This window comes from Solanum dulcamara, chromosome 6 (assembly GCF_947179165.1).
Source record: "Solanum dulcamara chromosome 6, daSolDulc1.2, whole genome shotgun sequence".
Taxonomy (NCBI): Eukaryota; Viridiplantae; Streptophyta; class Magnoliopsida; order Solanales; family Solanaceae; genus Solanum; species Solanum dulcamara.
In genome coordinates, this window is record NC_077242.1 from 1,680,408 (window position 1) to 1,694,742 (window position 14,335).

The following is a 14,335-nucleotide window of genomic DNA, read 5'->3' on the forward strand; positions in this document are numbered from 1 at the left end:
ACCACCAGCTCCACTCAAGTTTTGTAAGCTTCATATTTGGTTTGCCAACTTTTGATTTTCTTAAGTAATGGTGGCGGCAAGACGGCTTGCCTCCACCTCAATTAATTCACCATATATGGTCGATACTCCCACTTATACATGTACCCTACAAGTCTATATATCAAATGTTGGGTGTTTGCCCTGACTTTCCGAGAATAATTGGATTTTCCTTTTCTTAAAGGAAAACACAAAGTCTCCATATCTGGGTAGTCCTTTTTCTTGTAGAAAAAAGTTTATGACTCTATAAATATAGATTCATTCCTTCTAACTTCGTAGCATTCACAATATAGTCGTCGTAGCGGCTTTAAGAGTTTTGTGAGACACAAGTATTACATTAACACTTGTGTGAATCTCTTGGTATTCCAAGTGAATTGTGTGAGGTTGTTTCTCTCGATGTTTTGTACTCTCATATTTATATAGTGAATTGTTCTTCTCCTCTTGTGGACGTTAAATGTTTGTTCATTGACCATGAAGTTACATCTTGAATTCACGGTAGTCCCATCATAAATTGTCACTTAGAAAAAATCTAATAGAGTAAAAAATAATAATAGAATTTCGATACATAAATATTTTCAACCCATTTTGAAAAAGATAATAACATATAATTTTCTTTCTAAATGTGAACTATTTTTTTGGTGGTAACCTGAAGTGAGATATAGTATAGTATCTTAGTAATACAAATTACTTTCTTTCTTTATCTCCAACATTTTCTTTATTTTTGCTTCTTTATTTATCAGCTCCAACAGTTGCAAGGAAATGAAAATATTAGCAACTAAAACTGTAATTTGTCTACAGTATCCTTATTTATCTTTAATCTCAATTTAATAACTTTTTTCACCACATTAATTAATAGGGAGAAGAGGAAATATAAGCTCGTTAAAAAAGTGATGCATATCTACTCAACGTCTAACAAATGGTGCATATTACCATTTTTATTAACAAACTTATATTTACTGAATTAAAAAAAAGAAGTAAAACTTGCTTTTTAATTCCAAAAAAGCCACATGCTTTAAAAAGTTACTTCACCATTCTTTTTACCCTCTCCAAACGTGACCTAAATTACAAGTGATAATTCCTTTGTTTAAACAAATATACCCAAATAAAAAACTATAGAAATATGCTCGAATGTTTTCCATGGTTACGATGGGATGGTTGAAATTTTATTGGGAGCGTCATTCCTAGAAACGGACTCTGCAATTTGCGAATTTAAATTTAGTCGAATTCGAATACAAATACCGAATACCAAATGACAAACTCCAAAAAAATAAAAATACAGAAAATAATCTTTTGCCATTAGTGTTACCTAAGAATAAGTGCAAAGAAATTGAAAAGCCTTAAAAGTAAAATACTAATTTTGAATTAGAGGGTAAAATTTAAGTGTCTATTTCTATAAAAGATATAGCAGTAGAAGTTAAAACCTTTTTTTTTTTAAATAGACAATCTTTTCACTAATTAATTTTATTATGTAAGTGTATAAAATACATAGCGATGAAATTAAAGCCGATTCTGTTATACACAATCTTTTCACTATAAATGCAGTCAACCGTCTTCTTCAGTTCACTTCATATTTGAAAAAAGTGTAAAATCTTTCTGTATCGATTCTCTCTGCAAAAAAAAATGATAGGTGCAGGAGAACCAGTTCCTGAAAATGGACACAAGAGATTAGGTACTGATGAAGAAGAAGACGAAGCAGGGCCAAGGGAGCTTGATGGACAGAATGGAAATCAAGATTCTGAAGTAGCTGATGAAAAAGAGGATGGAAATCAAGAAAACAACAATGAAGAAGAAGATAAAAAAGAGGAAGGAAAAACAGAGGAAGAAGCAGAGGAGGGAAAAACAGAGGGATTGGATGGAGGAGGAGAAGAAGAAGAACCTGGACAGAATCAATTAGGAGAAACAGATGAAGATCCAAACGAAAAAGAAGAAGAACACAGACAGAATGCAGGATCGGGAAATAACGTCAATCATCAAAATTCTGAACAAAATGAAAGTAGAAATCAAGAATCAGAAGGAGATGAAGATGGAGAAAATGATGAAAATCAAGAAGAAAATGAAAACAACGAAGAAGAAGAGGACGAAGAAGAAAGAAGAAGAAAAGCTGCTAAAAAAGGAAAACGGCCGATGTCATGCAAGTTGGAACCCATCGAGCCCGAATTTTCAGAAGAATTCGAAGAAGGAGAATCATCTAACACACCTGAAGACCAAACTAGTAGTGATATTGCTATTGATGATCATCGGGATTTGGCGATTTTAAGATCCATGTGGAATTACAAGTACAACAATGGGAATATCCCACATCCTCCCTCAGATGAGCTATTGAAGTACGTCATGGACTCAATCCCCAATTTTAAACTCCTCAAAGAGTTTTTAAAGATGAAGATCATGGAATTTGAGTCTAATTTCAGGGATATTATTCAAATGGATGGAGATAATCCCGAGATGACCCGGCCTCTTGATAGAGAAACATTCGAATTGTGTAAGCGACTATGGGGTAATCAGCAACAGCGACAAAGTTGTAATCAGCAACAGCAATTAGGGGGTAATCAGTTACAGACGGCCCATTTCTGTTTGATACATTATCAACAGGGAGATTATCTTACTATATATCTGATAATCTTTAGATAAACTTTACAGCAGCATTAGGATATTTCGGACTAAAAGTTTTTCTACTCATTACAAAGTTGATTCTGCGAGTTAATCGAACAATTAGTTAGCTAAGATTTTTTTTTTGTTTTGTTTCCACACACATTGTACAAAGTCAGTGGAAAAGCCTGATATCAGAAAGAAAGTTACTGGTCGAAAATGCAAAGTCAGTGGAAAAGCTTTTTTTGAATGTGATGGTTGAGTCAATTTATATGCTCCTCAACTAATTCAGTAATCATGATTTGAGTAGATGAGAAGATCAAATTACTTAACTATGTCTATCAAGTCTCGAATACACGAGCATAAATTATTAGTAGTTTTTTCTTGTATGACTGAAGGGGAGGCTTAGCATAATGGTACGAGTTGTCATCCTATGACTAGGAAGTCATAGGTTCAAGCCATTGGAACAATCTCTATAATGGACGCTGTATTGTCTGACCCTTCATAAGACCCCTGTATGCAACGAGAGTTTAGTGCATCCGGCTTTCTTCAATGTTTAATCGGTATACACTGAGACCTAAAGTGGCAAGGAGAATCTATGAAGTTAATTTCTATCCTGGATTTAGTTTAGCTGTTGAAATTTCTGTTATTGCTTTTGGTAGCTTGGGACCTTTTGTCCAAGTAGACGAAACCGAGGACCAAAAAGCAACAGGAAAAAAGAAAACTCCAAGCATTTGAATTGAAATTTGGGTTTCCAGAAGTTGAAGAAAAAGGAAAGCGTCCCGTGTCTGAATTATATGAATTGAAGCCCATTAAAGTGCAATTTTTTGTCGCAGATATTTCAAGATATTAATAGTTGTAAAACCAAGGGTTGCAGCAGCACAACACACATCTCAGTGCAACGAAGAAGCACGTTCACCTTTTGTAAAGAAGTTCAAAACTATTATATATTCATCCCGGTTAGGTGAATTGAATGAGGGAACTGCCTCAGAATAGAAAAATAGTGGCCACCCACACTGAAAGTCCTGATGTTCTTATTTGGGATGTTGAGTCTTTGCCTAATCGTCATGTGACATTGGAAGTAAATAATTCTCGACCAGACTTAATATTGACTGGACATCAAGACAATGCTGAATTTGCTCTCACAATGTGCCCTTCTGAGCCTTTTGTGCTCTCTGGAGGGTAGGATAAATCACTTGGTAAGATGCAGGACTCGCTCAGTCTGCTGGTAGAAAAGCTCCAACATCTCCTCCAGGCTTATTCCTTCGTCTTGCTGGATATATTGATAAGGTGTGACTTCCGCTGGGATGTATTGTTAGTGTCTCAAATGATGGTGAAAGTACTGGTGGAGGTGGTACATTACAGATATGGCAAATGATTGATCTCATATAAATGAACAGGACAATTCAAGTCTCACCTGCTTGCTTGTTCTTAATTAGTGCCTCCACATACGCGATGTCACTGATGTTCAAGCCACGTTAATGGAAAAACTAACACCAAGCTATGAGTTTGCTGAGTCGATTAAATGGCTAGCTTTTGAGATTTATGTATTGTTTAATCTAGCAAGAAAACAATCATCTCCTTATTCTCGGTAAAAATTCTTCTTTAAGCAAATAATAACATCAACCATAGGGCTAAGGAGGGATCTGAGTTGGATTATGTGATGAAAAACTCCGGTAAATATTTTTTTTATTGAGGGTTGTGTGAATGGATTAATTTGTCTTGTAAATGAGGCAAAGGAATTGTTTTTATGGAATCCAGCAATAAGAAAGTACAAGAAATTGCCCGATTTTAGAAATAAATGGACGGATGCGAGATGTTTCATGTATGGTTTTGGATATGATGAAATCTATGATGATTATAAGGTAGTGCGGATTTGTACTATTAGTGGTCGTCGAAGTCATTTTCAAGAGGTTAGTATGTATAGTCTAAAGAATTATTCTTGGCGAATAATTGATTTTCCTGGGAATAGGACACAATTCATTAGTCCAGGTAAGTTTGTGAATAGGAAGCTTCATTGGGCTAGTACTGTTAGTCTTGGTGTGGAAAGGGTCTGGATCATAACCTCTTTTAATTTGGCTGATGAAAAATGGAGAAAAGTGGAGCGGCCCTGCAGGGATGGTGTTCTCGTGCTGGTAGTGTTGGGAAGTAATCTTTCTATGATTTGTAATAATCCAACAACTCACCTAAATATGTGGTCTATGAAGGAGTATGAGGAAGAAGAATCTTGGATGAAGATGTTTATCATCAATTATACTCCACATCCTGCGGAATATATTCTTTTTGAATCCTTTTATTTGTCGAAAAGAGGTGAATTTTTGCTTATATTTAAAGCCACTTATATGATAGACAATCTAAGGGATAACTCAATCAGATATTCACATCTTAGTGACTTTGATTATGGACTTTTGGCTGATTTCTACATTCAAAGTCTAGTTTGTCCCCTTTCACAAAATGAACCAAGGATACAACAACACCGAAGGCGGCAGAAGCTCTGATGATTGCAATTGCGTAAGTAATGTTTTGTAAGAGTTCAATTTTGTATGCATTTTGCAAAGTGCTGTTGTATTTTCTCAATTTATCGAATCATAGAAAAAACATTGCATATTTTAGGGAGAATTTTACCCCACATCTTCATGGAGATCTTGTTTGATCTTTTCTTTTTGCTTATTTTCATGAAAAACTACCTTTTCTCGTTGTTGTTAATTTCTTATTAAATTTCTTCGCTCCTATCTTTTCATTAATTTAGTTATTTTGTCAATCAAAGATTAAATTTTTCTTTCACTTTAGTAGTAAAAACCATGCCGGTAGGCTGAAGGCAAAAGTTTAAGCAAATTATTCTTATGTAAAAAAAGAAATTGGTTTTACAACTTACGTGTATAGACTTTTAAAACAAAAATCTTTTTCTTTCGCCACAACTATGAAATTAAATTTTGTTTTAGTTAATACTTAGTGCACTTTAAAATGTATGTCTATGCTTGAGGACATTCCTATGTGTTGTCGTTTTTCAAATAAGCACAGATTTACTAGTCATGAATTATGAAAGATCAGTAAAATATTAAATATAAGTTCATTTTACTATTGTTGAATTTTCAGGAAGTTGAGTTATTTAAGGAGCAATTTATCCATATGCGGCCGGCTGATTGAATCTTGATGATAAAGCTTGGAATCACCTTCTTGATTTTTTTTTTGTGTGTGTACAAGTAAACACTTATGTATCTATGTTTAGTCTCGGTAGGTGCCATTTCTTGTTTGTTTGCAACCATAGGTCAAAAACCTTTTGTTTTTTCATGTGTTGGATTAGTCGAAAAGTAGATTTATAATGTTTTGTTGTAACCTAATCCTAGCAGAAGGCACCTTCGGGTGTGGTTGATTTGGTTTGAGGGGAGGCTTCCACAAGGGAGATCGCAGTTTCGAATCCCCCTAATTCCTTCTCAATCTAGCTCGTCGCATTGAGTTTACCTAGTGCGGTGTACATCTCCTATGTGGTTTACGAGCAATTGCACACTGAGGGGTTTACCCAGTGCTCACCCGAAGGACAGAGGCTGTGGCAGAAGTTGTAGCAACTGCAGATTTTTCTGGGGTTTCAAAAAAAAAATCCTAGCAGAAGCCCAAGTCTTTCACTTACATGTGGTTACTACCTTAGGTTCCCCTTTCTTATTTATTGGCAACTAAAGATCTAAAAACCTTGTATTTTTTATGTAGTAAATTTGTTAAAAGTATATTTATAATGCTTAACCTAATCCTAATAAGAGTCCGAGCTTTTCACTTTCTTATAGGTGCAAGGAAAAAGGTTCAATTTTTTCGTCTAATTTTACCATTTATTAAAAGTTTACCTCATCCATATATTATAACAATTTTGGCTCGAAACATTACATAGGAAAGTTGGCAAAAATTAAGGGTTTGTCCACAAAAGGACAATCTTTGGATCAAATAAGAATAGGCAACACAAGCTTTTGGTAGGATAATTGGACTGATCTGGGAGCCTTGTATCACATTCTATTAGAAGCTGAGAAAAGAGGAAATTTTTTGCAGAAATTTTTTGCATCACAACAAAGGAGGAGGGAATTTTTTTCATCATTTAGACACGAGTACAGCTACAGAAGATTATAGCCATTCAGGGACTTTTTATGCTATAAGGGGGGAATTTAAACAATGCACAGAAATGGAGGCAGCTAAGAAAGAAAATAATATCTCTCAATCCCATTCACATATTCTTACACCAAGGGAAAAGTTCACGGATCGTGAAAGGGTCCGTATGGGGAAAAACTTCAGAAAGCTTGGGGTTCTAGTTCACGATCTCATCATGAAGGTTCATGAAGATTTTCCCTGATCAAGCCACTTTCAATTTAAGTGGTATTTTATATGAAATGCTCATCATGATGTAGATGTTTTTAATTAAGTATTTCTTATGGATTCATTGGGTCGAGGTTAATGATATGGTTTAAGGAGCTATTCTTATGATTTTCAAGTATTTATGATGAATTTGATTTTATAAGCTTATTACCATTTTCCATGACTATGCTATGATTTTGATTGATGTTCTTGTTGAGAGTTTACTAAGCACCGAGTGAACTAGAAACAATCATCTAGATCCCCTAACGACGTGCCACCGTAGGATGTCCTAAATGGATAAGTTAAGCCTAGCTAGCTAGTGGATCAATATATAGCTCATGTTAAAGGTCTTTACCTGACAAGTATGACAACCTCTGGACTCCATGATATAGCTCTCATGGTTTATCTAGGTTAAAGGTATCTCTCACAAAGTTTTATGACTTCTCTAAGCTATGTTGATTGTGAGTTCTTACAAGTTTTGCATTGACCATGTTTTATGATTCAGATGATGCTTCTAAAGGTTTTAACTATGTTCAGCTTGGTCATTGCAATATTATGATTTACGTTATGCATTGTATATTCTCCATACTTAGTACATTCCATGTACTAATATATATTTTTGCCTATATTATTTCATAATATAGGTCACGACGCTCCTACCCATTTTTTTGGCTGATACAGGCTCCACTCAGAGTTGCTAGTTTTGGTGAGTCCTCATGTTTCGAGGGTGCAACCACTATGTCATTTCCATATTTTCAGACTTTTTGTTATTCCTTATGGTTTGGGTGATCTAGGGCATGTCTTATACCCCCGTCTATGTTAGTAGAGGCGACTAATATGAGTTGTTCATTTCACATGTTATGTTGGGATCTTCTTTTATCAAGATTCTATGTTTTGAGACTTATCTTCCATAATTTCGTTTATTCATGTAGTTTCATGCCATTCTATGTATGCTAAGAGGCTTAATAAGAGTCCCTCAGAATTTTAATCATCATGTCACATTTAGGATCTAGCTTGAATCGTGACAGAATTATATGAAAAATCCAAATAGGTAGAACTTGTTTAGAGACTAAGTAGCTAAGGATAACCGATACTAAATTTTGTAGCTAATTTCATATTTCCTAATAATAGTGATTTTTACTTTATGTAAATTTTAGTATTTGATATAAAGAACAGTTCCATTGGCTAAATTTTTCATTCATAAGAAAGATTTCTATCAATACAAGGACATATAGCCTGATACTACCAATGGAATCATCAATCTAATCCTCCTCCTCCTCTTCCTCAATGGCAGCGGCGGCCTGCTTTGAGGAGCTACTCTTCTTGTTAGGCAGCAGAATGTTGTGAATGTTTGGCATAACACCACCATTCGCAATCGTCACATCTCCAAGCAATTTGCTCAGTTCATCATCACTCCTTACGGCCAACTGAATGTGCCTTGGAATGATCCGTGTCTTCTTGTTATCCCTCGCAGCGTTTCCAGCCAATTCAAGAACCTACAAACAATCACAAATATGTAAAATTCAATTATCACAAACCCTAGACACTTGACATATCAAAATCAAAGAGAAAGAAAGTAGAGAAATGAACCTCAGCTGCAAGGTACTCAAGGACCGCAGCAAGGAATACCGGAGCTCCGGTACCAACACGCTTGGCATACTTTCCCCTTTTGAGGAACCGGGCGATACGACCAACAGGGAATTGGAGACCGGCTTTGTTGCTACGGGAACCAGATTTTTTTGAAGCAGTCGAAGGAAGGGTTTTTCCTTTACCAACCATTTATTATTTTTACAGAAAAATAAGTTTTTCTTTTTGATCAATGGACTCGAGAGAAGTAGTGAATTGTTGGGTGTATCTGAGTTCCTAAAGCAATCCGACTTTGGTATTTATAGCCCACGAGTTATAATCCAGTCAATGAGAAGACATGAATTACGAGGATTGACCGTGCACGTCGTTGGATAAAAGAGCAAAATCAACTGTGGATAAAAATGTTGACACATTTAACGTCTTTTAAGGATTATGATGAATTTAATTTAGTTCCAAAAAGGGAAAAGGGTTATGATGAATTCAATCGGTTGCCAAAAAAGAAGAATTATGATCAGTTTGAATTTGGATTTGAACAAAAGACTTTTTACGGACGATTTTACCCTTGATATTTGGCTTAATAGCCCTTTAAATTTATGAGCATATATTTGCTTAGACACTTCAATTATTATTTGTTTCGATTGAATACTTAAACATATGATAAAATATTTATTTTGGACACTTTCAATTTAAATTTTGAAAGTTATTTTTGTGCATTATTTCAAATATTTATCACGTAGATAAGTTAATCAATTAAAATATATCACTAACTAAAAAAAAGTTCTACGGCACACTAAGATTAATTTCCATGACGTATAATGAAAAGAGGTGACATTTTTTAAGTACATAACGTATCTACGCCATGGGCAATTGAGAATAAGGACACAAAAACTATTAAAAATTGAATTGAAGGAGTTTAATCACCTTATCATGTGTTCAGGTATTTAATTAAAATAAATAATAATTTAAGTGTCTAAATGGAATTTGCTAACAAGTTTAAGAATTATCTATGTATTAAGCTTTAACTTTGTCTAACATTATGTTATTGCCTACTTCTAAAATAGGCATCTTGATTATCTTTGCTCTACATTGTTGATGAAGGATGAAAAGTAAAGCACAATAAGTTTCATATTAGTATGAAACAATTTCCTGATATGTGAACAAATTTAGTGAAATATAGAAAATGTTTGAAAAGGAATTAAACAAAATTATTAGCAGCGGATGTTTGGAGAAGAAAATTATAAAAATATAAAAGTAGTATTCATTTTTATTTGAAAATGATACTTGAATATTGAAGTTGTGTTGATGAATGGGAGTGAAAATTGTGGTCAAACGGGCATTTAATTATTTTCTTTTCATCTCTTATAGAAAAAAGGAGGTTTTAGAACTTATTTATCATGAAATCATGATCAGATTACAAATATTTCATCTCTTATAGAAAAACTTTCATTTACAGTACTTTAGATCTATTCACTACAAATATCTGATCATGAAATTTCAAACTAAAGTGAAATTGTATTTCAAAATTGGAAAAATAGTTAATAAAGCGTCCTAAGAAACAATGCATGTGAGCAATAAACAAATACAATTAAGAAAAAAGAAAAGGCTACACAAAACCAAAAAGGAACACTTGAGAGGAAAAAACTAAAACAAGTATACACATCTAGAAATAAACATATGAAAATTGAAATTATTTTATGATGTGTACATTGTTTTAACCCAAACAAACAGAGAGGGTATGTTTAATAGACCCCTGGCTCAAATAAAACATAACAAAAAAGAACAATGTATATATATAAAGGCATAAAGTGAATATAATTGCGAAAAATCTGAAGAAAAATAACAATTAATATGATAACTGAAACAGATAAAACAATAAATAATACTAAGATCCAAGTATACCAGAGAATTATAAAGATTTCTATGAATATAAGGAGAATAATGAAAGCAAACATCCTGATGCTAGAGATGGAATGATCAGTCTAATCCTCCTCCTCCTCCTCAGCAGTAGCAACGGCGACCTTTAAAGAACTACTCTTCTTGTTAGGCAGCAGAATGCTCTGAATGTTTGGCATTACACCACCACTCGCAATCGTCACATCTTCAAACAATTTGCTCAGTTCATCATCAGTTCTAATAGCCAACTGAAGATGCCTAGGATTGATCCGAATTTTTTTGTTAGCTCTTGCCTCATTTCCAGCTACTTCAAGTACCTACAAAAAATCACAGATATATAAAATTTAGTAATCACAAACCCTAAAAACTTGACATATGATCATTAAAAAAAAAAGTAGAGAAATTCACCTCAGCTGCAAGGTACTCAAGTACAGCAGCAAGGAATACTGGAGCTCCAGTGCCAACACGTTTGGCATACTTGCCAACTTTCAGAAACCGGGCGATACGACCGACAGGGAATTGGAGGCCGGCTTTGCTGCTGCGGGAATGAGACTTTTTTCCCGTAGCAGAACCAACGGCTTTTCCTTGACCTGCCATTGATCTTTTTCACTTCAAAAAGAAAAAAAAAAGGCTTTGCCTTTCGATTGATAGAAAGAGAGAAATGAAGGAGAAGAATTGAATTGCTCTGTGTGTATGTGAGTTCCTAAAGATGTCTGGTGGTATTTATAGACCACAGGAGTTATAATTCAGCCAATGAGAAGACAATCACGAGGATTGAACTTGTACGCCGTTAGATGGAAGAGCAAATCAACCATGGATAAAGATGCTGACACATTTAGTCAATTTCAAGGATTATAATGAGTTTGTTACCAAAAAAAAAAAGGAATATGATGTGTTTGTTGCCAAAAAAAAAGACTATGAGATATTTGTTTCCCAAAAAAGAAAAGGATTATGATGAGTTCATTGCCAAAAAAAAAGGATTATGATGAGTTTTGGATTTGGACAAAAGATTTTTTTGCAGACAATTTATTTTTGATATTTTGACTTTAATAGACCTTTGAACATACTTGAAGTTTTACGAGTTATTAAGATTAATTTGTATGAAAGGAGATAAGATATTTTAAATGACTAACTAATTATCTGCTCGACAAGCCTAAAAAAAGACAATAGCCTTAGGCCCCCTAATTTGAGAGTCCTCATTTTTAAGCAATAATAGATTATAGATATTTTTTAGTAAGAAATATTGAGTATTGTTTATAAAAAATATAATTTTTTTAATATAACAGGATAGAATTACTAAAATTTTAACAAATTTAGAATATACGTCTCAAGAAATATTAAATGAATTGACTATAATAAACTTCATTAAAAAATAAAATAAAATTTAAGCCCTCCATTTGAATTTGGCTTTTGACCAATGTTTGAGCCGCTCCGCTTATTATCCAAGGATTGAACAATCTACGACACACACTAGAAATCATAATTTAAATTGCAAGTGTCTAATATATATGAACACATTATCATATATTCGGGTGTTGATCAATTGGGACAAGCAATAGTTCAAGTGTCTAAAAAAAATAACTGATGAGTTTGATGGGAGTTTTTAATATTGACTCTCTTTTTTTTACTTACGAATAAACAGTTCCTTTTTTCGTCCTTTTCTTCTGACAAAAAAAACGTCTTTAGTTAAATTCTTATGTTGGAAATTAAAACTATTTTGACTACGTTGAATATACATGTGCTTCAACCATAATCACTTATATACTCTTTAAATATATATCTGTATGGTGGTGGATTTTTTGACCTTTGGAATAGATGAACAGATCATTAAGTTGTTTGCCTTGTAAAAAAATATTTTATATTATCGATATATAGAAGTATATTTTCTATACTTCCATTACTTAAACATAACATATGAGTGTTTTTGCTAAACATTTCTTACAACTTTATCAATAGGTAGTATTTTTGTCTGCATGCATAGAAATACAGGAGGATCTAGGATTTCTAGAACATGGGTGCACCACTATAGAAAGATAGTATTAAGTGAAAATTAATCTCTATTTTTTTAGATAAATAACTCAATATTTAACTAGATATATTATTTAGCTTTTCTAAAGTATGGAGGCTAGCAGATAATATTAAATCAATTTATTTTTCAAATGTACATTCAATATCTAATTTAGCGAAAAAATCATGAGTTCATGCCATGGTGTTCATAGTCCTTTTTCTTGTTTGTTATCAGTATATAGACAAACCACCTCTTTCACATTATCACTTAAGGTATATTTCAAAAACAGACATAGTAATCATGTAAATAAAAGAAATAAAAAATGTTTAGAAATAACTGAAAAAGTTGTTCAATATAGAACAAATATGGTAACCTTTAAAGAAATAATGGCATCTATTTTTCTTTTCATTTTTGAAATCAATAAAGAACAAAGGAGGGGAAACTCATCATTGCTAAATTTTTCTTATAATCTTGAAATATCATGTTATAGAGTTTTTTTTCCTTTGATTTGAGTACACTTATTTAAGTATTTACTCGGTATGTCATAATTCTAAGTCGACTTACGTTTGGCTATAGAAATTAAATATTTTTTACTTTATTTGGAATTGTGAAGTTAGAGTTGAAGATAGAGTAATTATATTTGGTTATATTTTTTACAAACGAGAGAAGAGAACATTTTATGAAACCTAGGTTATAAGCTATTTCTTAAATTTGAAATCCAAATTCAATTAGTTGAACTTAAATTTTCATATTCAAACATTGATTTCCAAATAAAATAAAAAATTAAATTTGATATGAATATACCAAATACTTATAAGTAGAAATAGTAACCAAACACTATAAAAAGAATAAATTTGATTTAACAACAAAAACAGCCTATGTAGACATAGCACGATAATTTTCCATGATTAATCATAAGTCGATTTAAGAATGCGAATCATTTTTTTTTTTTGATTTTTCATCCGGTGTACGGAGTCTATGGAGTCTCGACTAAATTCGGATCGCGCACTTCAGGACCCATTCAGAATTGACGTTTCCAACATGATTTTTTCCATACTCAAGGCTCGAACCCTAGATGTTAAGAGTGAAGCAGTCACACCACTGCACCACAACCCATGTAGGTAGAATGTGAATCATTTAATAACAAATTGGGCATAATTAACTATTTTTATAGGGAAGAGGAACAAATATATCTCTCGATTTAAAGTGCACATATCCCTTGTTAAAAAAATGGTGGATCAATACCCTCATCGTCTAACAAATGGTGTACATTTTACCTTTTAATTTGTTAATAGACCTGTATTTACTAAATTAAAATAAAATCTAAAACTGATTTATTTAAATTCCAAAACTATCATGTGACCTTAAAAAATTAACTCACCCATTTTCTTACACATCCGAATCCTGGCCAAATTGAAAAAAAAGAACAATCCATCTTCTACACATTCATAAAATAAATTTGTGTCGGGTCTGAATAAAAGGAGTAATTTGTTTAGTTAGGTCTGGTGGAGGAGTAAATAAAATGGGTGAGATAATTTTTTAAAGTCATAGTAATATTTTTTGAAATTTTAAAAAAAAAATATTTTGGATTTTTTAAAATCCTATCTATTAAAAAGAGGAGTAAATATACATCACTTCTTAGGTAGCGATCTATATATATATATATATCATTTGTTAAACAACCAAAATATATATATACCATTTTTTAAATGAGGAATATATCAATATATATATATGTCATTGTCATATAATATGTAGAAAATGTAGAGGAGGTGGTATTTATGTTTATTTTGAATTTTTTTACTAAGAGCGATAACTGATAAGAATGAATTTACTCCATTGTTGACCATTTCTCCTAACAAGACTAATTTTTTAATGTTGAAATTATCT

The 14,335-nt window shown here is 32.8% G+C and overlaps 2 protein-coding genes across 2 annotated transcripts; both read right to left on the reverse strand.

Annotated features, from left to right (window-relative positions):
* Nucleotides 1-8,219: 8,219 nt before the first annotated feature.
* Nucleotides 8,220-8,736, reverse strand: LOC129891800 (histone H2A.6-like). The gene is made up of 2 exons (XM_055967283.1): nt 8,548-8,736; nt 8,220-8,453 (listed from the first exon to the last, which is right to left on the reverse strand). Exons 1-2 carry the CDS (start codon nt 8,734-8,736, stop codon nt 8,220-8,222), a joined length of 423 nt encoding a protein of 140 aa, XP_055823258.1.
* Nucleotides 8,737-10,523: 1,787 nt separating this feature from the next.
* Nucleotides 10,524-11,034, reverse strand: LOC129891802 (probable histone H2A.3). The gene is made up of 2 exons (XM_055967284.1): nt 10,846-11,034; nt 10,524-10,754 (listed from the first exon to the last, which is right to left on the reverse strand). The coding sequence occupies exons 1-2, from the start codon at nt 11,032-11,034 to the stop codon at nt 10,524-10,526; spliced, it is 420 nt and encodes a 139-aa protein (XP_055823259.1).
* Between the last annotated feature and the right edge of the window lie 3,301 nt (nt 11,035-14,335).